This window comes from Sebastes fasciatus, chromosome 5, assembly GCF_043250625.1.
Source record: "Sebastes fasciatus isolate fSebFas1 chromosome 5, fSebFas1.pri, whole genome shotgun sequence".
NCBI classification, from domain to species: domain Eukaryota; kingdom Metazoa; phylum Chordata; class Actinopteri; order Perciformes; family Sebastidae; genus Sebastes; species Sebastes fasciatus.
Window position 1 is genome coordinate 7,594,189 of NC_133799.1, and position 27,563 is coordinate 7,621,751.

The 27,563-nt window shown below is 41.6% G+C and overlaps 1 protein-coding gene across 1 annotated transcript in view; it reads right to left on the reverse strand.

The window, feature by feature from the left end:
* Nucleotides 1-27,563, reverse strand: part of fcho1 (FCH and mu domain containing endocytic adaptor 1) — a 67,358-nt gene that overhangs the window by 9,017 nt on the left and 30,778 nt on the right. Inside the window, exons 3-22 of the mRNA XM_074634854.1 lie at nucleotides 25,820-25,911; nucleotides 21,934-22,008; nucleotides 21,512-21,653; nucleotides 21,076-21,228; nucleotides 19,944-20,048; nucleotides 17,147-17,245; nucleotides 15,925-16,021; nucleotides 15,554-15,671; nucleotides 15,400-15,424; nucleotides 12,393-12,453; nucleotides 10,071-10,264; nucleotides 9,251-9,275; nucleotides 9,055-9,111; nucleotides 8,017-8,068; nucleotides 6,690-6,814; nucleotides 4,285-5,388; nucleotides 1,884-1,990; nucleotides 1,363-1,558; nucleotides 1,065-1,179; nucleotides 209-364 (exon numbers count right to left, since the gene is read on the reverse strand). Of these exons, the coding sequence (XP_074490955.1) occupies nucleotides 209-364; nucleotides 1,065-1,179; nucleotides 1,363-1,558; nucleotides 1,884-1,990; nucleotides 4,285-5,388; nucleotides 6,690-6,814; nucleotides 8,017-8,068; nucleotides 9,055-9,111; nucleotides 9,251-9,275; nucleotides 10,071-10,264; nucleotides 12,393-12,453; nucleotides 15,400-15,424; nucleotides 15,554-15,671; nucleotides 15,925-16,021; nucleotides 17,147-17,245; nucleotides 19,944-20,048; nucleotides 21,076-21,228; nucleotides 21,512-21,653; nucleotides 21,934-22,008; nucleotides 25,820-25,911 (3,098 nt within the window). The remainder of the gene's footprint in view (nucleotides 1-208; nucleotides 365-1,064; nucleotides 1,180-1,362; nucleotides 1,559-1,883; nucleotides 1,991-4,284; nucleotides 5,389-6,689; nucleotides 6,815-8,016; nucleotides 8,069-9,054; nucleotides 9,112-9,250; nucleotides 9,276-10,070; nucleotides 10,265-12,392; nucleotides 12,454-15,399; nucleotides 15,425-15,553; nucleotides 15,672-15,924; nucleotides 16,022-17,146; nucleotides 17,246-19,943; nucleotides 20,049-21,075; nucleotides 21,229-21,511; nucleotides 21,654-21,933; nucleotides 22,009-25,819; nucleotides 25,912-27,563) is intronic.

The window sequence follows — 27,563 nt, forward strand, 5'->3', positions numbered from 1 at the left end:
TTGTTGGTGCCCCGATAGCTCAGTTGGTAGAGCGGGCACCCATATAACAAGGCTGAGTCCTAACAGTGGCGGACCGGGTTCGAATCCGACCTGCGGCCACTTCCGCATGTCGCCCCCTCTCTCTCTCTCTCTCCCCCCCCCTTTCTAAACTGTCCACTGTGTCAATAAAAAAGGCTTGGAAATGCTCAACATGCTGACGCCAGCTGACCTGTAGAGCAGCTTCTGATTTGGCAGGAAGTGATCGATCCGTGAGATGTTGACCAGTCTGAAGCTGAGCACGGGAACGTTGGGGTTGGCTGTGAAAATTCGGGTGATGCCGGCAGGGAAGGACATCGTCAGGTCACCTGTGATCTTCACCAGACAGCTGGAGGAAGAAAGGAAAACAGAAACGAAGTTAAAATTAATCCTGTTAACAAGTGCCCGAAAAAAATTGCCATTAAATGGGAACTCCAACACCTTTTACACATTAACACCAGTTCAGTATCTCAATCTGGGCTGCTTGGATTTTGACCTTTTTTCCCACATCTGCCTTTCACAAGTCCCCCAGCTTTATGGAAATGCAATATTAAATCAATGCAGCAGAACCGGAGATATTGTTTTTTTTTATTCCACATACTCTTCCTCCTTGTTACTCACAATGCAACTCCACCGGTGACAGTTCAGTTAGAGATTCAGGTGGGTTGTGTCTAGAAGGTAACCCCCAAGTTGAGAATATATCGCAACTTGGGTGTTAGACTACCTTCTAGATACAACCATTCAAGTGTGTGGTAAACTCACTTCTTTCTAACTCCACACCCCCAGATTTATTTAAATGGCAAACTTTTAGTCTTCAGACCCGAACGATGCTGACTCAAGTGACATCACTTGAGGCAATTTATCAGACTTCACACAGCTCCCTCTGGAGCCTCAAAAGGCTTAATACAACTTTTCTCACATGTGCAGTAAAACTCTCCAAGACCTGTAAACACACTTTGATGTGTAAAAACAGAGGACCTCCCCTTTAAGAGCAGGGAACATGCAAGACTTGTTTTTCTGTGATTTTGTAAAAAAGGAATCATGCTGACCGGTTGTGTTGTCCACCTTTGAAGTAGGCATTGATATATTCTGTTATGGCTGCTGCCACCGGCCAGGCCTCCTGTGTGCTGAGGGAAATGGGACTGGGACCACGTGACAGGTGCACTGCAGAGAACAAATGTCATAATTCATCATGCTGTTAAGAGAGCGAATACGTGTATTTCCCTAACAATCCCTTTAAGCATATCTGTCTCTCTTGCTGCTGAATGCTCACTTCAACAGAAATCTTGCTGCTACTTTCAAGCATCCATCCTGTAAGTGTCACTTTATGAATGTGCTGAGGCTTACACTGTCTTGGTTGGTGGTCCTGGTGCTGGTAGGGCAGAGGCGAGGCTTGTCCTGGCCTGGCAGGACTGGGCGCTCGGTTCTGACCCGCCCAGTCGGTGTCCCTGGCCTGAGGCCCCCACTCACTGGGGCTGGAGGAGGAGGAGGAGGTGAGGGAAGGGCTGGGCTCCGGCAGCGGGGAGGAGCACAGAGACCGGGACTGAAACACAAGTATTGGCAATATTGACACTATTTTCATAGAAATGATGCCCCTACTGGATCAAATATTACATATTGTAGTTAGCATGTATACATTTTGGTTATATATTTACAATTTATAACCTTTAGAACATCTCAAAAAGGTCATATTTACAGTATTACAAAACCATTAATTTCAGTTTTTCATTTTGCCTGCAGAAAACAATTATCTGCAATAAAACTGTGCCCTTCATATCTAAATAATAATACGACGGAGTATTAGGGAGCTCAATAACATAATATTAGAAGAATATAAATGTATTAAATTAGCAGAGCTGTTAACTCACTCTCTCGCAGCCGCTGACTCGGCTTGACGTCCTCTTAACCCGGGTCGCTCTCTGAGGAGCAGCTACGACCACTTCAGTTGTGTCCTGTCTGAAGTTGTGCTTGGACCCTAACAAACAAACACACAGACACACAAAGTGACTAAAAGCCACTTTGAAAATCTCACAGGGAAACAAGATTATAAGAGACAGACATCCTCTAAAATCAGTCAGAAGTCGTGTTCAGAACAGACGGAGACGAGCTGAACGAGACACGCTGCCAAATACAAGCTGGCTCAAAACCTAATAACATTTTATTTGTATTGGATTAATTGAGGGATTTAGCATCCTGTTGGAATCTGAATATTCTTCAGAGATTTTCCTCTTTTAGTGAGAAAGAACCACCCAAACAATCCGGCCTCACTTGTACTCACTTTAAGAGCGATGTTTCATTCGTTTGTATGAGTTTATGATGAAATTACATTAATTTTACCTGATGAAGGTAGTTCATAAAGTGAGTACAAGGGGTTCACCATGTTTGGGATTAGTTTGGTTCGTTAACAGTCAGAGTTCTGATTCAGAATTTTATTTACCGTCAATGGGACTTTATGGTGTAAGAACTTTAAAGTAATTGCTACTGAGAAAAAAATGTAAGTATGTATGATGAAAAAGGTATTTTTATGACTGATGATTATGATTTATAACTATAAACCTAACAAAATCAGTTAGGGCTGTAACTAATGATTATTTTCATTAATCTATTGGTCTATAAAATGTAAAAAAATAGTTGAAAAATCTAATTGTTTCACAATTAAAATTTCCTGAAGCCAAAGTTGATGTCTTTAAATCACTTGTTTTTTCCAACTAAGAGTCCAAAATGCAAATATATCTAGTTCCCTATCACATAAGACATAGTGAATCCTCACATTTTAAAGGGTAGAACCAGGTCATGCTTGGTATTTCTGCTTTAATTAAGTTAACTAATAACCATAAAACTATCCCATATGTATAATTCCATAAAAACAAATCCTGCAGCTAAAATATCAACTAAAAAAAGGTTTAGCTGCATAAGCCCTAATGAACGACGGAGCAGACAGGCCCCTGATGGAAAGATTAGGCTTTGTGTTGACTAATTAAAAATGCTGTCTCAATGCAGAGGTGTGCTTTTATTAGATAAATCTGAATTAAACTGATGAAGTGTAAACTAGAAGTGGGGACTCTCCTGCAATGTAAATGCAAATGTTTCTATATTAAACCGTTCTGGGTAGATGGTTTAGTTCTTGGTTTATGTTTATTACGGCGGTGTAAGGAGCTTAAGGAGCTACTGTAAAACACTAAATATATCATAATGTGCATTTTCAGTTATGGTTGGTTTGATTGCAGCCTCCAGAATTATGTGAAGCATTGGAAAACAGCTAAAACTCCAGATTTGGAGGACTGAGTAAATTATTGATGATGGATGACCAACTAATTTACACTGAGCGCGTTGCATCGGTCACTCGGTCATGTCGCTTCGTATCATGCAACATCAGAAAGGTCTTATCTGCTGATTATACCGCTCAACTCCTTGTCTCCTCAGCGTGACTACTGTAAGGCCCCTATGGCAGAGCTGCCAGCATGCAAAGTAAAACCTCTGCAAATGGATCCAAAACGTCACTCTCCCCTTTTCATGACTCTCCACTGGCCCCCTGTTGCTGCTCACATTAAGGTCAGGTCATTAGTGCTCACCTATAGAGTGGCCACTAGCACAGCACCCACCTACCTGGAATCCCTCATTCAGGTTCATACGCCTTCTCATTCAGTACCATCTCAACGACGACTAGTCATGCTATCACTGCGAGGCAGGAAATCTCAATCCTGCTGCTCACTCGGTGGTGAAACGAGATACTGAACTCCTGTCTTTACAAATTGTTTGAAGATCTACTTCTTCTCTACTTACATACTACTTCCATCTCTCTCGTTAAAAACGGAACTTGCTATGCACTTATGTGTTACTTCATACACCTGCTGCTCTGTGGTATTTGTGTCTGTTGGAACATACAACTGAGTGTTGCAGCACTTTTAGGCTTCTCCCTGATCTACTGTGGCTCATTTGTGCGTTGCGTTGAAATGGATACATGTAAATGTAATGGCAGAGATTGCATCCTATGACTATTTCAGACTAAAAGTTAGTTTCCTGTTGGGACACTGACTTTTAGATTTCAATCATAGCTAAGAACCTCCTGTGAATGTGACATGTTTTCTTTTAATGTCATTATATTGTTGACTGGGTATCTCACTTTTCTACGTATCTTATTTCTATTTGTTTATTAATTTATATTCTTATTTTTTTACACCATGGTTACTACTCTTGTAACCCTGAAATGATTTAAAGCTCGACTTGCTGCCAACTTCAATAAAAACTTAAATGCCAAAAAATCCGTACCCTTGTGCGAGCCGGTACTGCAAGATATCTGAGTGTTCAGATCCAGACAGTCTTGATCCTTATCTGTGGAAAAACACAGATCCTCCTGTGGTCCTGAATGCCTCGTGAGTGGAGGGGCGTTCCTGCGAGGCTCACCACTGTCTGATGATCGATGTTTCCTCCTCTCTCCTCCTCCTCCTCCTCCCTCTCCTTTCCCTCCTCCGTCCTGTGCTTTGGAGCTGCTCAGCCCTCCAGAGACAGTTTCGCTAAACGGGTTGTGGACAGAGTTCCAGTGCATCAGCTCCTTCTTGTTCTGAGCTGCGGGTAAAGAGCTTGAATTAACATCGAGTACCAGCCTGTTGCTATTGATGGAGCCACCACCGCCACCGCCACCGCCACCGCTGCTGTGTGGAGGGATTAACCCAGCTGCTGCAGCCAGCGTCGACTGGTGCGTTGGGCTGCCAATCATTGTGATCGCAAACGGGTCATCAGAAGTAACAGGAGGCGGGAGGCTCTGGTCTCGTTTTCTGTCTTTGTCTTTACGATGAGAGGAGGATGAAGAAGAGGAGGAGGATGAGGTTGGGAGAGTCTTGGTGTCGGCGAGGGCGGTGGAGAATGGGTCCCCTCGCCCCTCAATCCCCCTGCCCTCCTGGGTAGGGCGAGGCGGTGGGCGCGCCCAGGCGTCAGACAGGTTTAACGTCTCCTGGGTGACAGTCCTCTCAAACGCAGCAAGGAAGGGGTCCTCAGGGGGGATGTGTTTGCAGTTCCACACCGACGACTCCATCTCAGGAGGTGGGAGGGTCTGGGAGAAAGCAGGAAACCGCATCGATGAGGGGTCCATATCTGGGGGGACACGAGAGGGACGTGACGAGGCGACGGACCAGACGCTGGCAGGGTTGTCCTTCGGGTGAGGACTCCGACCAGGGGAGGGGTCACGGAAAGCAGAGAGGAAAGGGTCCGCAGGTCGTCCCAGTGTTTGCGTCTGCTCTTTACTCTGTGACACAGGAGGCCAAGCCGCCCAACCCACCGGCTCAGGGGAGGGCCCAAGGGGCTGATGGGAAGGTGAGTCCAGGCCAGAGTCCTCAACGTTCTCCGGAGAGGAGGAGTCGGATGAAAAGGCAGCATCTGACACACACACATCAAACACAATACAGGGTATCAATACAGTATCAAATCAGAGGTGATCAAGATAGATAGTCGATTTGTTTTTGCAGCTCTAGTCGTATCATATTCGAGGACTATACATTTAAATATTTATAAAAGCAGGTGTTCAAGGACAAGAAAAAAAATCCAATCACAATCAGAGAGATCCTTAGCAACAAAAACAGTTTGACACATTACCCCCTCCATCACACTTCCTATGAACGCATCTCTCACGTCCCCACAAGTAAACATCTGATATCCCAATCTGTTCTAGTCATCTAAGGGAGGATTGGAAATTGGTTTTGATATGTGATGCCCTTTGAGATGAGGATGCGGAGGATTAAAGACTGTTCCATTAATGCAAGACTTCATGTCATAGGATAAATGTATAAAAAAAGAACTCCTCTTTTCTGGACTTGGGTGGAAAAATTTCATTTACTTAGCATATTTATTGGGAAACATGACCCAGACATGTGTATTTGTCATTTTGGGTTGTTCTGAACGCTCCCTTAAAACGGCTTTAATGATTTGTATGATTATCGATAAAAGGGTTATTTTGAGAGAATGGAAATCTACCTAACTGATATGCTTTCCTGTCTTTATTTGGAGATTAAGTGCTCTTCATCTGACTCATACTTTACATTTGTTATGATTTGGGGTCCATTTATTGATTATATCAGAAATCAAATCGGCTGCAACTAAGTAGCGTTTGTTTATTTATGTGTCCTTCCTGAATGTGGCTTAATGTACAGTTCGTATGAACTACCTCTTAAATCTCATTGTACATCCACGGACTGTGACAATGTATGGACATTTCCATCAGTGCTGAAGATGCAGCATATCAAGGCATGCTTGGACAATTGTTTGTCTCTGGCAACCTTTTTTGTTTTTGTTTTGTTCGTTTTCTATCGTATCGTGGAGGAGGGCCCGTGTGTGGTCGTGCGTTTGTTTAAACTTAATCTGAAAAATGCTAACCACCAGTGAAAATCATTCATCAAAATCAAACTCATCATCAGGTGTATGAGAACACACCTACTGGAGATAAGCTACAGTTTTTCTTTAATTTATTTATTTCAGTTTTGACTTTTATAAAATATAAGACTTCAAGGATGAAGATTATTATATCTAAGGGAAATTTCCCATCTGAACTAGTCTGATTGTGGCTGTTTATCTTCATCATAAACAGCTGTTGGAAAAAGGGGAGATCGTCTTATATTTGCGCCAATATGGTATCAGTATGAACGGAAAGAAAATATCTTTAACACAACAACAACAACTCTTACATTCAGACGCACCAAAAGCGCTCTGCTCTCTGAGTTGTTCCCGACCATCAAAGCTTTTGGACTTGAAGGCCGACTCCAGCGGTGGTCCGAACAGACTGTCTGAACCCGACACTGTTGAACTCAACCTGGTGAAGAAACGTGGAAAGAGAATCAGGGAAAACAGAGAAGTGATTGAGGGGGTGATGAGAAAGAGAGATGGTAAAGTTAGGTATTTCGGATAAGAAACTATGTCAGACTCAATATACAGAGTTTCGAACCATACCAAAAAAATAGCATCCAGATTTTTTGCACTGTATTTCTCCATTTTTCTGTTTTTTGTATGTTTCTTCATTGTCTTCACCCTTTCTTGTTTGAACATGACAAAGCCCCCAGCATAAAGCCAGGTCCATAAATAAATGATTTGGTGTGAAACAACTTGCCTGGCCTGCACAGAGCCCTGACCTAAACCCCATCCACCAGCTTTGGGATGAACTGGAACACCGACTACAAGCCAGAACTCATCACCCAACATGTTGAAACTTATTAATGCTATTGTGGCTGAAAGGAAGCAAATTCCTGCAGCCACGTTTCAAAATCTTGTGGAAAGCCATTGCAGTAGAGTGGAGTCTGTTATTGCAGCAGATTAATGCCATGATGTTGTAATAAGACCACATATGGGTGTAATGTTTAGGCATCCACAGACTTTATATTGCATTGATTGCAAAGGTGCTCTGGTCTGTTTTTTGGTTTTGTTTCTCTTTAAAAACAACCCACCGCTCAACGCTGTGGAACAAACTCCCTCTCAATGTCAGATCAGCTGAGTCAGTGCCTGAGTTTAAATGCTTTTAAATTTGGCATTTGCATAATATCTTTTATGTTTTTAATTTACATTTTGTTTTATTTCCCTTGACCACTACTTAAAATCCCTGTTTACGTTGCATTTTGGATGCATGATCGTGTAAGATGTTCCTTTAAACTTTTTTGTGAATCACCTTGTAACTCTGGTTTTGAAAGGCACTATAGAAATAATGAATAATAATGATTATTATTCATTATTATTATTATTATTACTATAAAATCAAGCAAAAGAAAAGGTTGGTGCTCTGTCTGAGCTGCAGAGGAATTGAAGACGGAGGAAAGAACAGTGAGAGAATGAGATGACGAAGGTAAGATGAACTGATGGACAAAAATAAAACGAGGATGTGACAGTGGACAGACTGTGAGGTGGAAACCTGAAGAGCTTCAAACCGCTGAAAAGGCCACTGATGACGCAACTTAACCTCCAAATATGTCTCCCCCTCTGCACCGCTCAGACAGACATGAGATGTGAAGGGCAGAGCCGTCTCACCTGCTGTGATCAGGACTGGAGGTGGACCTGCGTAGGCCCTCCTGCTCTCCATCTGTGACGAGACAGACACGCACACACACACACACTCAATGAGATAGAGTGGCTCACTGCAGAGGATGTTCCCTAATCAGGACTAATCAGCAGCATGGTGTTCTTTGTCACAACGTTGATGGGAAGCAGAGATCGACTGAGATGAGGGAACAGCATGAGGAAAAATCCCATCAGCCTTTACCTTCTCTGTGATAAATACCAGTAATTAGACCGGTCTCACTTAGCTCCAGCCACCGCTGCTGCTGCTGCTGCTGCTGATGCAGCAGAGCGACCGCTTTAATCAGATGCTCATCGTTAATCCTGCTGCCTCTGGATTTAAGAGAGAGAGACTCCCCGCTGCTGTGAAGCAGCAGGTTGCAGCCTCCAGCCTTAACCTGCTGGCGGCTAACGAACCTCTCTGTGATAAAACATGCTGTGGAGCACGAGCAGAGGGCCGGCTGTGACTAATGGAGGGTGGCTGTTCATGCAAGGTCAGCCAATGAAGCGATTTTCTGTCTAGAGGGAAACATTGAGGTTACACAGGCTGGAGGTAGAGAGATGCTGCAGGAAGGAATAATCACTTAAATCCCACAGATGTGGTTGTGTGGTAGCGCGTGTGAGAAATGGTTTTCATCCGTTTCAAATTTAAACCACAAACAAATGAAAGGAAAGAAACTTCCAACCTCCATTACAGGTATCATGACAGACTTTAACACTGGATGATTGATGACAATCTTTTGCAGTACAGATTGGTACAAAATTAAGGCTGCAACTAATAAATATTTTCAACAGATTATTTTCTTAATAATCAATTCATCTGTTGGTCTATAGAACGTAAGAAAATAGTAAAAAAAAAAAAAAAAAGGGCCCAATTTCCATTGTAATTTTTTGTTGATTGATTCATCTATTAATCAACTAATCGATTCAGCTCTATAAGAAATATAAAAAAGAAGAGCTTGACAGACAGACAGATAGATATGGAAAAATAGAGACTAAAATCAGACTCACCCCTGTGGGAGGCACCTTCGCCTTCTTCTGATCGACCTCCTGCAGTACTTGAGTTTCCTGCAGAGACACACATAAAATATAGTACACAACATAGACTACAACATACGACATATTTCCCATTGCTTTACGGTGCAGGAAAGACATTTGTTGCACATTAACAAACATTAACTTAAACATTAAGACACACTGGACTTACTGGAGAGATGTCGTTTGACTGACACCTGAAAGTCAAGAGAAGGGGACAGCATTGGTAAATACAGTGGACTCATGTGAAAGAAAAGGATGGTGTTATTCTATACGTTTCTGATTGTCAAAAAAAACCATAACTCTGTCCATGGTGCTGTGCTTTAAGCCCACTGGTCCCTACTGATGAAGACAGAAGTAATTCCCTAAAACAGCAGGACACTGTAGATTTTAGTTAGTCAAACAGGAATAAATAGTGCTGGTTCAGGGTTATTTTCAGCTTCAAATTAACACACACTCGGGGTATTTACAGCAGCAGGGCTCAGAATAATCTACAGCACTCATGTTTATCGTAATGAAGGAACATGTCTCCCAGTGGAACAGTAAAATAATTAATAGTTGTTGGACAACAAGTTGATGAATAAGATGTATCGGGCTTTAGCTACACAGACAAAACTTGTTAGTATGATCAACTACTTGTTGGTTTGGTTTTTCTATCGGAATGGTTGACAATAAAAAAAAATATATAATATTGTCAGGGTTATCCTTAAGCATGTCAAATCTGACTTCCTTTTCCTTTCTAGTCATTTAGGACAGGTTTAGATTTGAGCATGGAGATTTCTTCTCGACCTTGAGGACACAGTATTTGAGGTAAATATATCTTCTTCAGGGAATGAAAGTAGCTCAGGAAATAGCCAGGTAAGGGGAATCTGGATTAAGAATATTTAACTCACAGTTTAGGATTTATACATTTTGGGAAAAAAAGCTCATGTCTTCAGAGGGATCCTGAAAACCTACAGGACATGACAGAAACACCAAAACAAAAACCAAACCTGTTGCCGGACTCCTCTGTTGGGTGGCAGAGTGAGCGCCCCGACGGTGGCTTTCAGCTCTATCTCTGTGGCGGCGGAGTTACTGCGATTGTTGCTGGCGACCGGTCTGATCTGGATGTGGAACTTCTTGGGCTCCTCGTCATCGAAGTCTGAGTCACTGGAGTAAAAGTTGTTCTCCTTCTCCTCAGAGCAGCGTACAGAAAGAGAGGATGGTCAAGGAGAACAAGCTCACACTGTAAACAGGGAATGAAAAGTGATGTTTGGCGAAATCAAAGACATGGCCCTTCTCTGGATGACGTTACAGTATTTTACGATTGTTTTGGCTCATTTTTCACTACAGAGTTTCATTCTGCAAAACTCTTAAAGGTACAGTGTGTAGGATTTGGTGGCATCTAGTGGTGTGATTGCAGATTGCAACCAACTGAGTACCCCTCCGCTCACTCCTCCCTTTCCAAGACTGCGGTAACGTGAGCCGTCGAATTTTGTGAGCTTTTTAGGACAAAATTAAGATTAAGAAGAATGAAAAATTAAAAGCAGTTGTAAAATACTGTCAATTAGGCTTCAGCATACTCAATACCTCCAATGAGAACACTATTCAAAAATAAAACTAATATGAGACCGAATACATGGGAGTACTAGTACATTACAAACAGCGGGTGCAAGTTTTATTACCCCTGGTCATCGGTGAATATTACTATTTGCTGTGTCTTCCTTGAAGAGCAAAGAGTCATTTTGATCCACTGTAAGATTGATTAAATGCAGGCGAGCAGAGTGCAGTGCAACACAGACAGATATGCAAAACACAAATAGAGGCAGAAGCACGGCAGAGTGTGCGGGAGGTGAGGGCTGCAGATCTTCAAACAGCCAAACCGCCACTTCCTGCCGCACCATCACCCCTCCAGTGAAAGTCACCTCCCCTTCCTCTGTGTTTGGACTGCACTCTGCTGCATGTGGACGTGTTGCGTCACCTCATGTGAGGTGCGTTTATTAGAAGATTCAAAGAAACTGAGGGACGTGTGCAGCATGAAGGCGCTTGATGAATGTGAACCATTTATTCTGAGCAAACGGGGGGCTCGATGAGGGGAATGACAAAGTCAGTAAGAGTTGTTATCTCGAAGCTGTCAGGACTGAGAGCTGCTCCTGATAAACGGATCAGGGCTGGAGAGTCGGGACACGGAGTGTTAGGTTAGGGAGGACAATTCATTCATATCCCATGCAGACGTTTACCTCGTCAACAAATAAGAGAGAGACCTTTATAACGGTCTTGAGCTCTACAGTTAAGGAGGCCATGAATGTGGCCGTTTGTGTGAAGAAATTGGTTAAACCCACCTCTCACCTCCAACCTTCTGATTACACTTCATTTAAAAACACCTCCATCTCAGTTAGGGGACATTTTAGAGTCTATTCAGCAGTTTCGTGAAGTTTAATTTGGTGCAAACTGCGTCATGTGAAGGTGACAAGTTTGTGGTATCCTTCAGACATCTTTAGTCTTAGTTTCCAAATTAAGTGAATTTAAAGAAGACAAACTGTGTTTTTACAACTCTGCTTCCAACTGTGGTTCGTTTCCATTCAACAGATGGTGTGTTTTATATGTTTGTGATAGCTCAGTACAGATATGGTTAATGATAAGTTTAGCAATTAGTCAACCAACAGGAAATCAACATTAAAGGTGCTAAATGCAAGATTGGGAGCACTTCTATTATCTCCGCACAGCTCTCAACATGGCATCAGCTTAGCCGGCACAGAGAAGCTCGGAATACAACACACAGAGAGGGAGAGTGACTTCATCCTCTGCTCAGGTAGACATTACTCCTCTATATTTTTACATAGCAAATAGCTGTTTGCTGGATATCGTATAAAGAACCTTTAAGATCCAGATTTAATTTATTAAAAATTATTGTAATATATTAAGTAAAAATACCAAATATCAGCTTCAGAAATGGGAAGAGGTGCTTATTTTGTCTTGTTCATATAACTGAATACTTTTGGCTGTCGGTCAAACTAAGTAGGCATTTTTTTAAATGTATTTATTTTGGAAGGCTTAGTTTTTATACCGTTATTAGAGCGTTATGGTAGAAAGACGACAGCAAATGGGGGTAAAAAGATGGGAAATTAAATGCAATAAAGGTCCCCGGACAGACTAACTAAGGCCACCAGTAAATAAGCTGTTTTGAAACATCACTTATGATATTTGTTAATATTTTACAGACTAAATGATACATAGAAAAATACAATGCCAACATAAAGTATTCATCCCGGTTGGAAGTTTTCATGTTTGGTGAATTATCCTGGCGGAACATGTGTGAGCAGAAAAAAGGATATCATTGTGTGTGCTGTCAGCTCGGATGACAAATCCCTCATCGTCTACTTCCAGGGGTGAATTCTATAAGAACGGGAACATGTGCAAACACACACACACACACGCACACACACCGCACAGGGAGAGAGGGAAAGAGAGGGAGTCAGATACCAGCTGGATCAGCAACATAGAGACAAATGGCACTTGAGCCTCATATCTGACACACAGAAGTGCTTTGTCATACTGTGTAACTCAGCACTGCAGCCTACATGAACCACTGAGAGCTTTCTATCAGAGTTTGTGTGTGTGAGTGAATAAACAGACGCTACCAATATGAAGGTGTGAGTCAGTGACTAACTACGACAACTGTTATACCCAACAGGTCAAACAAAGCGGTGTGCTAAAGCTGCAAGTGTGCTTTCACTTTGATTTAAATCATTTCTTTGAGCCGGGATGTCTGGTTACACGTCAGCTGTGGTCATATGATCTTCAAAATAAGACATGAGGGAGGCCTGATTTACAATCCAGCCAACGTGGGAGCAGTTATTTTTAGACCGAGTGTGGACACATACAGATGGTGTTTGATTAGATCTGATTTCAGTAAACAGTTCTCAGTAGGTCAAGTTGACGTGACGAGTGTAACTGTAGACATTGATATTTTTTCAGTAGTCAACAATATTATTTGCACCCGACCCGGGCACACATTAGATAGTGTATGTATATATGTACTATATGCATATTTTTCCTAAACATAACCAAGTATTTTTTTTTTTTGCATAAACCTAATCAAACTGTGACTGAAAACAGAAAATAATAAGTCAACAAAGTGTAAAAATAGGCATCTCATGGGACTCAAACCCTAGCCTCTTGTCGCCCTTTATACTACTACTACTACTACTACTACTACTACTACTACTACTACTACTACTACTACTACTACTACTACATCTTCCGAGCTGTGTCCGAGCTGGACACACAACATTGGTCTCAATGCGCAGCCGGCTGTGGGACGAGTGGTCAGGGACCGTCTACAAAGTGCAAAGCCGAAAAGAGATGCTACAAAAATATTCCATAACTTCAGTATTATACAGTGTAGTACCACCAAAATGACTTCACACATCAATGGTCTCCTCATTGTCGTAATACAACCCTTAGTTTGGAAAATATGCTTATGAATTTTTATTGGGAAAGATATTCAATAACTTTATTTTTTGGGCGCTTTCATTTGATAGAACAGCCGAAGACAGAACGGAAAGGTGACGACATGCAGCATAGGGCCGCGGGATGGATTCAACTGGGCCGCAGAGGTATGAACTCAGCCTTAAGCTGTGTTCACACTATTAGCGACACTGCAACATTCTACAGGTAATTTTCAATGGAAGCTGGTGACATGAAGCTACAAACTGACGACACTGCACATAAAAGGTAACCATGTTGCGTTTTGTCAAAAAAAGAAAAAATGCCGTCGGTCAGTTCCCAGTGCTATTTAAAGGGACTTCTTGTAACTTTTTAAGCGTATAAATGTACCGGGTCGGGACACATGTGCACTCGTATATGCGCGTTCGCGTGTAGCCGCTGCCTATCCTCCTCTGCCTGCTCGCCTCGACTCAGACAGTGCGCGCGTTCTCGCTCAGCTCGCTCCACCTCTAGACGTGAACACGCGCTCACTCCACACTGCAGAAGAGTTCATTTAGCTCTGAGACTATCTAGTGAATGTAGAGTGGACGTTTGGGCAGAAATAACTGCTGCAGCTCCTCCAGACCAAAAGAGAGGTTTTCCTTGTCTTGTAAAGTGACAGGACTCTGCAGAGAGTTACGTTGTCATCTCGTTACCGACCGGGTGCCGGTGTCTCTGGAGCGTGTCTCCCGCTGCCTCGGCGCGGAAAAGCCAACACTAGGATCAGATCTAAATCATGTTCATGGAGAGACCTTCGTCTGGTCAGCTAACATTACTGCCAAGCAGCTGAAATATAGAGTGATATTGTGCTTTTAGCTGACGTGTGTCACCTCACTGTTTTGAGCGATGCTCGTTCAGGTATATTTAGAGCGAGCAAGCGCGAGCCCGACGCTGACTTTCGTTGATTTTCCGGCCACAGGTGTCGCTGTTAAGAAGCATTTCTGAAAGTTACAAATAGTCCCTTTAACAACACAACTACGTCAACGACTGCATGAATAACACTTCAACAACAACTTGTCGATAATGTCGCTGGCCACGCTGGCCGTTTTGTTACTTTTGTTGCTCGTACTGTGAACGTAGCATTAGTACATGGCGCAACCTGAGCTACCGGGGCGCCCTTAACGATATATTTTTTTAGCAATTAGAACACTATTATGATCCAAAGCTTGTTTTCTGGACTAACTTCCCACTAATATTGTACTTTTTTTTTTTAAATATAGAAGAAAATAAGCATCAGTATTAATGCAACTTTTGCAGATTTTTCGTTTAATAATAACTATTATAATGTTGAATCTATAAGGTTAATGGGCAGTGTTAGTGTGTATATATTCTTATGCAACATGTTTTAAAGTGACCTCTGCTAACATTACTACTACAGTCAGAAACCTAATGCCCTTGAAAGTGTAAAATAGCAGCATCAATGGCCTTGTGATCTGCTGTTTACTCTCCTCTTCGACATCAGGCTGTTATATGGCAGTGCCCAAAGCCCTTTCACACACTCACACACACACACACAAACATACATACATACTGTTGAAGGCAGTTACGCACTTCCCCTGTCGCTGCCAAAGTATCTCAAAAACCTCTTCTCAGAAGTACCAGAATAAACCTGGGAAACCCCACACCGTCAGTCATGTCATTATGACACAGACTCATGATTTCCCGCTCATCTTCTTCCACAAACACACACTTGTATACGACTCTCTTTCCACCCCCCACCCCCCAAAAAAACACACACACAAAACACATTTGTCTGCAGGGATAACTGCAGCTTCAGGAGTCAGACAGGACTGATAATTGAGTCAGTGGTTTTGGAGCTGGAGTGTTTGGGTGTGAAATATATCTGCTACTTACGGCTGTCTCCGTCACAGCCGAGTCTCTGCAAATAAGAAAAACACATAGATGTATTTTGTTTTCATTATGCAGTAGTAACTCAGACAGTAGCCAGTAGCAAAGAACGAAGATTCAATTACAGAAGATCAGTGTGTGTATTTGAGCGCACACTCACGTAGAGTCGGGTTCCTTGTCCCGCTTGCCGAGGCCGGGGATCCTGAAGGCTTTTGCCCGACTCTTCTTCCCACCTTCTGGTGCTAAAGCTGTCATGTACTCCTCAAAACCAACCAGAGCTGCAGACGTCAGGCGGTTTGATGAGAATAAAAAACATTCAGAAAACAAACAAACACAAATATATGCATGTAGTTGAACCACTCACTCATTGTTGTATTTTGTCACTATGAATTATTCCACCTCCACATTTCTGTTTTCAGTGTGGATGTATTCACATTTTTATTGTTATGTAAGCTGCTGATTGAATTTGTGTGTTTATTTCACTCCTACTGGAAACAAGCCAAAAACTCCTCCTGGTGAGCTGAACTGTACCTGGCCTGTCTTTGCCCGTGCCCTTCAGCTCCGCAAACTTCTGGATGAGGTTATCGATGCCGATGTTTTCCACATTCTGCTTGAATTCCTCGTGGACCTGCAGCAGAGCACAATGATTATTTATCCTTTAAAGAGCTTTTAATATTAGAAAATAGTTGAATATAGTAGGATATATACTTTTAATTCACTTTTACCTGTGTTGTAATTGAGTCCTACAGGATGTAACGATGCATTAAGCTTAATGTATGCATCTTTAAAATAAAATGCCTTTTGATCTCAAGTGTACTGTTGGTGAACATGAGCATGAAACTGTTGTGCTGCTGTAACTTTTGATTACCCTCAGTAGACACTAGAGTCTTGGTGGATGGTAATGTTCAATTTGAAACTGAAATGTTGCTGATATTGTTCATAATATTCAGAAATGGTCATCAATCATGCAACAGGAGGAACAAAACTACAATTGCAAATGCCTGACCATCTGACCAGGGTTCCATTGTTGTGCCAAGTAATTAGGGATGGGGAGAAAAAAATCGATACAGCATAGCAATATTTTGCGTGGCAATGTTATATTGATACATGGACGTCAAGTATCGATCTTTTATCATATGATCTATTAACCTCTTAACAACCCGGCCCGGCCACTATTCTGTCTTTCAGAACGCTAAATAACGCTCTACAGTAAAGCTACATTTTGGCGAGGAAAAAGTGGCATGGCCATTTTCAAAGGGGTCCCTTGACCTCTGACCTCACATATGTGAATGGAAACTCTGAGATGAACAGAGAGAAAACTGTATCTTATTAGATAAAACAGATGTTGACAAACTGCATAATTTGCAAAAAAAAAAAAAAAAAAAAATCGCAAAATGTTTAAAATCACAATAAAATCGTATCATGACTTCAGTATCGTGATAATATTGTATCATGGGGCCTCTCATGATTCCCACCCCTACAAGTTATCCCACTGAACTTTATCTAAACATTACTCTAATCATTGCCTGATGAAAGAAAAGAAAAAACTGTTGGTACATGATTCACATGACACAAGAGTAGTTTTACTTTTGGGTCCTAAATTATGACACGCTGAGATGGACGCTACTCCTTTTAATTTCAATATGAGAAAAAAAGTTTTTATAAAAGTATATAGAATAAAGAAAACATTATATCTTTGGTGGAGAGTAATGCTGCTCTGTCATCAGTGCAGTGTTTAGTGTCTACAACACACCTGTCCCACTTGAACATGGGTGTCCTCAATGGAGTGGGAGTATCCTTTGATCAGCTGTTTCATCTGCCGCAGGTGGACTTCGTCGATTTCCTGAAACCTCTGCTCACAAACACACATGTACACACACACACACATCATGATCAAGAAAACAGAAAACTGTTACCATGTGAAATCCTAAAACTCCACTGAAATGCTACTTTTCCAGTAATTATACTGACAGGAAGCTGATTTTCCAGTTTTCAACAAAATAATGCCATGAAATTGTTTATGAGAAATAAGGTTTTGTTTATCTTGTTTATTTCTAATAAGCTTTATGATGTGCGGGATATGTTTATTGACATGACGCCGTCTGTTCAGGCAGATGTTTTGGTTTTGTTTGTTTTTAGTATGTTTTATTAATGTTTATTGCTGTGACTGTTACTGGTTTTTTTTGTCTCTTAATAAAAACAAATAAATGCAACTTTTAGAAATATAACCAGAATCAAAATCAGACAGAAATCAGCCATCAAAAACAGAAACTTTAAACTTCACTTATATGCATAAAGTGAAAGCTTAGGATTCAGGATTAGCTACAGAGAGGCAGTCAGCCAGCAGAAGAGGCTCCGCGTTGCCAGGACTTTAAACCAGCAGTAATTTGAGAGGATTTAGTATTTAAGTCTGATCCTGCTTTTAATTCAGCCAGCTCATTTGTCGCTGTCTGGTTCAGGGGAATTGTCTTGATATAGCGCCATTGGCTAATGTTTGAGCAGTGAATTTGTGAGCAGTGAGTTTGCCAGTTTCTTTCCTCCAATTAACTGGGCAGAAAGTGCAAACATAAAACATTCTCCGCTGGCTCTTCGCAACTGCTGTCGGCCTTCAGCAGGGCACTTCATTCCCATCTGCCATGTGGCACGGCTCCAGGGGCCAGTATTTAAGACTTGTCTGTAGTTTCAGACGAGTCTTAATTTTTCTGCCACATTTGGAGGCCACCACATCTCAGCTCTGCTGCACTGTGGGGAGATGTTATAATACTCTAAGTTTTCTGTATTATTACACTCTGAATTTGATGAATTTTCCCAGTAAGATGTTCAGTCATGTATGAGTTCTTTGCGAGCACCATAGAAGATATTTATACTCATAAGGGTGCACTAATGGGCAGCATAACTTGCGATCAGTCACTGGCATTAGATTCCCCTGCATGGGTCCATTTCGCCAAAACTGTCCAATCAATAGCCGTGTTTACATTCAAGTGTGAAGCGATTTTTAAGCAAACTTTTGAAATGTCGCAAAAAAAGTAATGCGAATTCGGCGCACTTGCATCAACTGGTTTGGAGCGAATAACCTCGACTACAGTGTAGTTTCCTCAGAAGTTGGCACTATGGGCTACGTAAGGCTATAATGAAAATTAGTTAGCTAGGGCGTTCGAATGTTAGTTGCCAGATCTCACGAGAGTGTGTTGCGGAGACAGAGAACGGTATCGAACAAAGTTCATTTCCTCCTGATTTGTCGGTCTGAAAAATGCCATTTCAGTGTCAGAATGTTCAAAGGTATGTGGTCCAATATTTACTGCGGTGACTATGGGGCAAACGAATCAGTCATAATCTGTGTTCACTTCACTTCTCCCATTGGAGTTAATAGACTCAGGACAAAAACCCATATGAAAACCCACATGACACAGATACAGGAAACGGACTCTCAGTGCACCGTCTCCTTTCTGAACTGTCGCCAACCCATCTGTGAGGGAGAAATGAAGAGGTCTTCAGGAATTTGTTTCAATTGGGCAAGTTTTAATTAATCTTTCATGGCCATGTTTAATGCTGTCTGGAGACAAAGACAAGCATTCACGCGTTATCGGAATATCTGGGAAGACGGCGACAGCAGAAACACCTGATGAGTCGTGCAAATTAAATGTCAGAATTCATTCGGCAGAGGCGTTTCTATAATCCATTTAGCACATCAACTATTTTTCGACAAAAAACACCTCAAGCGAGCGTAAACACTTTTATGCAATTGAGAAAGTTTTATTGAATTTTGACGTTTCCATACAGCTTTCCTAATGCGGTACTTCAAAGTGTGCATAAAATATTTAAATGGGAACACGGCTAATGAGTTACCTGTTGGTCTGTATGACTTAATGTTTACAGCTCTTGGTTCGTTTCTAAAAAAGCCAGTATGAACACAACTGGACCAAATCTTAAAGACTACAGGCGTGGAAGTGCCCTTAAGAGAATTTATCTTGTGATCTCCTCTAGTTTTATGTTTGATAAAAAGCATCTTAGTCTCTCATTTACTGATCTGTTATTGATTTGGTTTGCCTCCATTTTTTCTTGGATCTTTTGACACGTTTTTTTCTCCCAGGAACAACATACCCCTTCATAATAATGAGCGAATCTCCCTCCCCCAAAGCTATTAGAAGAAATAATTGGTCACAAGGATTTCAGTCATCATTTCAAATGTAAAACACAGACACTCATTGGGGTTTGTTGAAGATTTCCATGGAAACAGCAGCAGTAACCATGGCAGTGTGGAGGCAGTGATTAAAGGTAATGAGGGGCAGGATGTGCATGCGTGTTCGAGCGGGTGGGTGTTTAGGAGTCGGGGGTTGAGGTTTCCATTTTTGGGAAAGGCATGAGAGGAAAATAAACGAAAGGATAAGATGGAGTTCTTGTGTGGTGGGAGGTTACGGAGAGGGTGAGTCAGGGAGATACAGAGAAAGATAAAGCCCAAGAGAAGAAGAAATGCATAAGACACCACATCAGAGGGTGGGAGAGAGACAGAGAAAAAAGTGGCCCTCGGCCCAGCTGGAGTCAGAGCTGACCTGGGAGGACTCGCTCATCTTCTGCTCAAACTCTCCTCCCACGCGGTTGTACTTCTCGATGCACAACGCAAATGACTCAGCCGCTTTCTTAGACTTCAGCTCCGCCTAGTGAGAAATAAAAGGAAAAGGAAAATGATGGCCTTTAGCTATAGACTCTCATTCACAAACCTGAAATGAAAATGAATAGCTTAGTGAGTGAATGAGAACAATTTCTGCCCGTGATTACAACTACTCCATTCAGTATTCAGACGCTACCTTCAAAACAAGAACGGCTATTTATTCACAGAGCTGTCGTCGAAGAGCAGACCAGTTAGGAAATGTTGTTTTCAGTGATTGTCAAGACGGGATGAATCTAATTAATTTAACCTCAATATAACAGACACTCTTGTCTCATGAATGGAAAACAACAAACAAGCGTATGATGGATTATAGGGTCACAAGACAGACAATAATAACACGACATCCCAGAGCTTACTGAGAGATACTGATGCAGGACACTGAATCTGTCAAGTTCTAATTCACTTCCAGTTGTCCACAAGATGCACTGAGAGACACATGGAGTAGCTCTGGACTTGAATATACTTTTAATTAGGGCTGTCAAAGTTAATGTGATAAGAACGCATTAACGCAACTAATTTCTATAACGCGTTGACGCAAATTGCGAACAGATGAAAAATATGCGATTAATCACAATTATTCCTGATTAACTATGGACAATCATATGATTAATCATGATTACATTTTTTCATCGATTGACAGCCCTATTTTTAATTAAAGATTTAAACACACAGAGTAAAGAAGAGTGAGCACAGTGATCCTTCACTACTTCTTCTTAGACTTTTTAAGTCTGTGAATTGTTCGGGGTATGTGCGACATGTTTTTTGGAAAGAGATGCAGCTGCTAAATTATTTCACTTTCATTGAATTGGGGTTGAGGCAGATATCTCAGAGACAGATATCTTAAAACCTGAACAAATAAAACTAAAACTATCTGCAAGGCTAGACACAAGCGTCTTTTTTTCCCCCAATTTGTGTTAATCAACCCTCTTCTTTTCTTTCATAGGACACTTGATTAGCTTCTGTTCTGGTTAAATCTGGAAACAATCTTGAAAATAGAGAAAGTGGTGTCTAACTTTCTCCAGTTCTTTCTGGGGCGCTCCCTCCTTCCTGAGCCGGTCCAGCTCCAAACCCTTGGCGTGGTAACCCTCCTTTGACTTCTGAAGGTGGCCGCTCTGAACCTGCAGCGCCTGCACCGCCTCCACTGTCCCCACCATCTCCTCCTTTGTCTGGGTGATATCCACACAGACACACACAAAGAAAAAGACAACACACGGACATCTTGTACAGATCATAATTGTACTTTAAAGGGAACTGCAGCAATTGCCATGAAGGGAGAAGACAGTAACGTGATTTTCTGTGAGGTAAATTAGATCAGGATGACAGAGGCTCGATGAAGGGCAAGCAATGACAAAATACACAAGTCTATCTTCACAGAAACACACACATATACACAAATCAGACAGTGTTTTGCCAGGATAGTGGTAAAGCATCCTCATCCCAGGTGCGTACCTTGCGGTGAATTTTGACCTGCTCGTCTCCGTACTTGTTGATGTCCCGGATGAGATCGTTCATCTTCCTCATCAGCTCGAGGTGGCAGAGGGCCAGTTTGTCTGAAGACACCCTGAACACATCCCACATGGGAGCGAAAGTCCTAGGAAATACATACACAAGCATGAAGCATGCATAAAAATAATAATAATAATTAAACCACACAGGCTAAATAGCGGAGAGGGCTTTATTTTAATCATAAATATGAACATTTGGTGATGCAGATGGTACTCATTCATATCTCATATGCAGCCATATGACCATTTCATGTATAATTACAGTAACAAACACCTTCCAACGGTATAAAGTTAACCATAAGGGGATGAGGAATGGCTATTAGGTGAAGTTGCTGTTCTGTCCTGTGTTTATATGGTGGTACTCACCCCAGTGGACTCCCGTTGCCGGCCATCTTAGCCAGTTTGTTCATTGATTTGGAGTAAGTCTCCTCAACAGCAGCACTGCAAAAACAAGCACACATTATAATTAGCAGAACACCAATACAATAACTTGTGTGTGTGTTTGTGTGTGCAGCAGGTCAGGAGATGCACGTCTCCTTCTTTTTGTTTCTCTACTAAAGTCTAAGTTGACAGTAACACGCCAGGAAGAGTAATGTTGTGTGCGTTCTTTAAAATGTAAATTATTCTAAATAACTGTTAGGCTGGTGAATGTAATGTACTCCAATAGCACTTCCTCACAAGGCTATTGCCTCTGCTAATGACCTCATATGTTATGTTCCCTACTTAGAGCTTACTCTGGCCCAAACTCTGCGCATCCACCATCAGAGTCGACCAGATAAAGATTCATTTTCACCAGTGTTGGGTAAATGTTGCAATAAGCCAAAGTTAAATGATTAATGGACCTGTTTTGCAAGGCTGAGCATAAAACTTTAATAACCATCATCTGTAGACCCTGAAGAGAAAGAAGGAAGGAGCATTGATCCAAATATCCTGAGGGTGAACAGAACAACTAGCTGCTACTGAAAGTCATAAACAAACAGACCATCACAACTCAAATTGGATCACAAGAAGGGCGAACAATTATTTTCAATTTCAATTATATTTATTGTTGTTTTTTTTTCATTTTCAATAACAGTATATTTTTACTTTAGTAAGCCCAAAGCGATGTCTTCAAATTCTTTATTAGTCTATATACAAATGAACAACACCTGCACACTGACTCCAAACTACAAATGTATTCAAAGCGGCTATAACGCTTCGTTTTGTCCGATAAACAGTACAAAACCCAAAGATATTACGTTTACTATCATATAAGACAAAGAAAAGTTAGAACTAGAGAATGTTTCAATGCCTTTTTTGCTTTAAAAATGACTGAAATTATTCATTGATTATCAAAATAGTTGCTGATTAATTATCTGTCTGTACAGTAATTGATTAAAGGTGCCAAATGTGAGATTGGGAGCATTTCTATTGCCTCCTCATGGATCTCAACATGGTGACGGCTGAACTGGCGGCTCACAGCTTATGGTGTTAACAGCACTAACGTTGAAAACAACAACAACAATACTGAAAGAGCTAACAGTGTTAACCTGGGGGGGAACCGGAGGGTAGGTGCTACGCTTCTGTGACAACGCCCTTGGTCGGGACGACGTTGTCAACTATAACCGGTCGTATGAGCGCAGTGCAGAGCAGCGGCCGTGAGCTACCCAGTGGGGCACGCTCACATGCACTAAAAGGAATTTGCAACCGGCCCGGCGATGTCAACAAAGCAAGGAGAAGCTCGGATTACAACACACACAGAGGGAGAGTGACTTCGACCTCTGCTCAGGTAGACATTATTCCTCTATATCTTTACATAGCAAATAGTTGTTTGCTGCTACATTAATCAACCCTAAACTCATGTCTCAGCACCACTCAAAGCCTGATGTCTATCGTCTCCCCACTATCAATAGTGCCCCGCTAACAAGAAGCAGCAATACATCTCCATTAAACTGAGTACCAGGGTGACTCACTGCAGTCGATATAACATGCAGTGACAGAGAAACCTTGCCGTTGGAGTTGTTGTGGTACTTTAACTGAGTGTTTTATATGGTGTCTTATATCAAAACGACCTTAAAGGCAAGTGGCGGAGAGAAAGATAGAGGAAATTTATCAAAACAATTGCCTTTCCTCCATCCTACGGGATCACACGCTATTTTAGCCGCAGTGGCCCTATTTCATTTCCTGAGTGCCGATTTGTTGTCTGCTGCTGTCCGAGCAGATAAGTGAATTTCCCCCTGCGAGGAATGTGCACAGGCGCTGAATCAATGTCAGGATTATATCACCGGTCTGACAGAGCGCTCTTTGACTTCCAGCTGTGAGAGCATAAACTCCTGTGGGAACCTCATTACTACCCCCAATTTACTCACTGATAAGATCCTAATTAGAGGACAGAGTATTCAATACAACTAAACTACCCACTTTGAGAGGACAATTTTAATTAGGTAATTGACTGCTCCCCTTAGGTACTACTGGTAAGCATGTCACGCTTTCAGTTCTCACACACCATTTATGTATTTCACAAAATTTTAATTCTAAGTATTTTCTTAAAAAACTTGGTTCTTGATTTCAGACAGCAGTGAACAAAATCAGGCTCCTCGTTTCTAGCCAGCTAATGTCAATGTTGCGGGCAGACATAACACCTGCTGCTAGCAGATTTAATCAGCTGTATAAGCTAAATAAGCTAATGTCAGCTTAATGAGTTGGTTGAAAACGCCATCTCTGGCTGACGTTTTCATGTTTCCAGCTGACTCTTTTTAAAAGGAAAATATTGTAAAAAGGGTCTTATATATGCACCTGAAGGCAACATACATGATATCGTGTTAAAAGATCGAGGCTAAAGCGCAAAAAATCAACATCATCATCAATTTATGAATCATGAAAAAAGCATGAAAATAAAGAAGAAGTGTTGCTCTTGTATAGCAGAGTACAGCTAGTTCATTACAAGTGTGATAAGGAAAAACACAAGATCAGACTGTTATTTAGTTCTAACATATCCTTGTTTGGCTGCGTAGCTTACATACACGCTTGTTAATATTTTCAAACACTATGTTTCACTTTTAACGTTACAAGAGAAAAGGCCCCTTTCAATTTGATTAAAATAATTCAGATTGGAGCGTCTTGGTAGCTGAGTGGTTACAGCTAGCGATGGCAAGATGAAGCTTCATGAAGCTTTCCAGCAAATTGGTTCGCAAAAGGGTTCATTCCCGAGGCTTCATGTGCACACAAACCCAGCTGTTGGTCAAAGAGTGTAAAACAAGCAGATATATTACAGATGATCTCAACCGTGTGATCTGTGATATAGGATACTACTGTATTTTGCACCAGTAAAGGCTTCAGAATAATGACTGTTAACAATGAAAACAAATGTATTTCCATGTAGGCTAATCCATTTATATCAATAGTGTCTATTTTCTGCAAAGTATACCATGATTGTATAACATAACTGTATATTAACGATTATTGTCTGGTGAGTAATGCATCAAACGTATTTAAATGAATCCTTTAGTCAATAACTGTATCATAACATAATGATGCCAGGAGGGGCAATATGAGTGTTTGTTCAGTGGTGTAGCTATGGGAAAATGATGTAGAGGGGTCTTTACTAGTTTTTATTCAGGAACAATAATTTCTCAACTGTGTTTCGGCTTTGGGCGTCATCGGTCTAAAATGATACAACCTTGATATGCAGTTCATAGAAAACTTCCTGCTACAAGCTTTGAAGCCTCGGCACAGCGTGTAGTTACAGCGTACATATATCCGCAACGACGCGGGTTCGATCCCGTCCTTGGGACCTTTGTTGCAGGTCATACGCCTCTCTCTCTCTCCCCCATTTCTACATTTGCCCTCTGTCAAATAAAGGTGAAAATACAAAAATAAAAATAAATAATAATAATTCAGATTATTTAAACCCAGCAGTTGCAAATGTGGATATAATGTTTACATCTGATGGCGAGAGATAAGCCACCTTTTCAGGCTTGTGTGTGTGTTTCAAAAGTAGCACAGTAGTGAGGACGGGGACCAGAGATCAGAGCGGAGAGGGACGACCGGCAGTTTTAACAAAGAAAGACTTGTTAAAGTCTTCTCTGACAGGACTTTGAAACACCTTCTTATAGATACAGTGAGAGATGAAATCCCAAACAGTTCATTTATCATCTCGGAGCATTTCACCCAACCTTGGCACAGCCGCGTGTTTCCTTCCAAGTCAAGAATGTAGAATTTCTCACTAGCGCCACCTCCCACACAGATATTCACAAATACACACAAACCTTACCTCTCACGGACAAACTCGGCTAGCTCCTTGGTTGCCAGCTGGCCATGCTTCATGTTGTGGTAGAGCACGTCAAAGCCGGCATTTTTCTCCCCCTGCCAAGGTAGAAATAAAAACACACACACACTGTCTGTTAGCACCCAAACGAGGAACATCAAACCAACATTAGAAAGTTAGAGAGGGACGTCAGTTGGTGCTTCAGTGCAACAATATCACATTCGTTTTGAGTTTAAGCCTTATTACATCTTGCCACTGATATTCCTGTAAAAGACAGTCAGTCAGACTCTTCAGTGGCGCCCGGGAAACATTTCATTATTAGTCACATTCAACAAACACTTACGGCACTGCAAACATTCATATGAAACCAGCTTTTAATTCTGTTTAGAGTTGGAAAAAAATCATAAACTGCAGGAAATAGATATTTTTTATCAACACTGACATCAATACGAGACCTTCTACATTTACACATTTAAGAAGCATTTCGAGGTTGGGCTAAGCCATCATATTTATTCAGTGCTCGCTTGGTAACCTTGGGTATCTGATGCACAACATGGCACTCTAAATGTAAAATGTGACAGTTTAAATGTCGGTAAATATCACAAAACCAAAGGACCATTTATGTTCTTCTCTCATAAGCATTTGGCATTTTGTTGCTTTTGGTTCAATGGCTGGCTGTGATGAATTTTAGAGGGACCAAACTGACAGATCATGTGTTTTTGCTGACGTTTCACAATAACATCCTGCTGCACTACACTGGAAATTACCTCGCTGTTTGCTGTATATTTGTCGAGCACAGGCCAACATGACTCAGTAAAATGTGAGAAAACCACAGCGCCGGGTTGTTGTTTAGAGAAAAGCTGCCTACCCTGCAGCTACACAGATTTAACACAGACTACAGCAACACCTCACACCCATCACTATTTCAATCACACAAACCTACACTTGTGTTAACTTAAGTCTTCATAATCCCAAAAAGAGCCTGACAGAGGCAGAACTATTACAAATAGATCGTGTCATGTCTTGAGCCTCACCACATTTTTCAGTCAACAGACAGCCGGGCCGTCTGTGCAGACAGAGACACAGACAGCTGCTTCTCAGGACCTAAAAATACTCTGTTGAAGGAGAACAGGCCAGTTCCCAGGTACCAGGGGAATGACAGGAATGCCAAGGGTCACCCAAAACCACACACACACACTGACTGACTTGACTACCTGCACAGTGAGCATGCAAAGCAGAGACACAGTCACTGAACTGTAGACTCCCAGCGGTCAGGAATAGACGCGGTCGTTTTGTGAGATGTCTCAGACAGGTTGATGACACAAGACCTGATAGAAAACACCCAGCGAGCTCAGCCACTGAAGCATCACTGCTGACGACAGATTAAGACGGTCACTTTGCCTGAGCTCGTTCTCATAATGTAAGAAGAGAGAGCATACCAGGCAGAGAAAAGGCAACGTTACAACTATATTTCTGCCCCATTGAAGATCAGGTCGAAACATTCGACTAATCAAATCAGTTGACTAATCGATCAGTCGATAAACAGAAAATATTTAAATAATAAATATAAATATCTCTGGATCCATATTCTGAATTGTGAGGATTTTCTTCTCGTCTTTTCCTATGTGAATATCTTTCATCTTTTGGTTTTCTGTCAGACAAAACAAGTAATTTGAAAATGTCACATTGTGCACACAACTGCCTCCCTACATAGTTTCAATAATAAATAGCAAATAACACTGTTACAGTA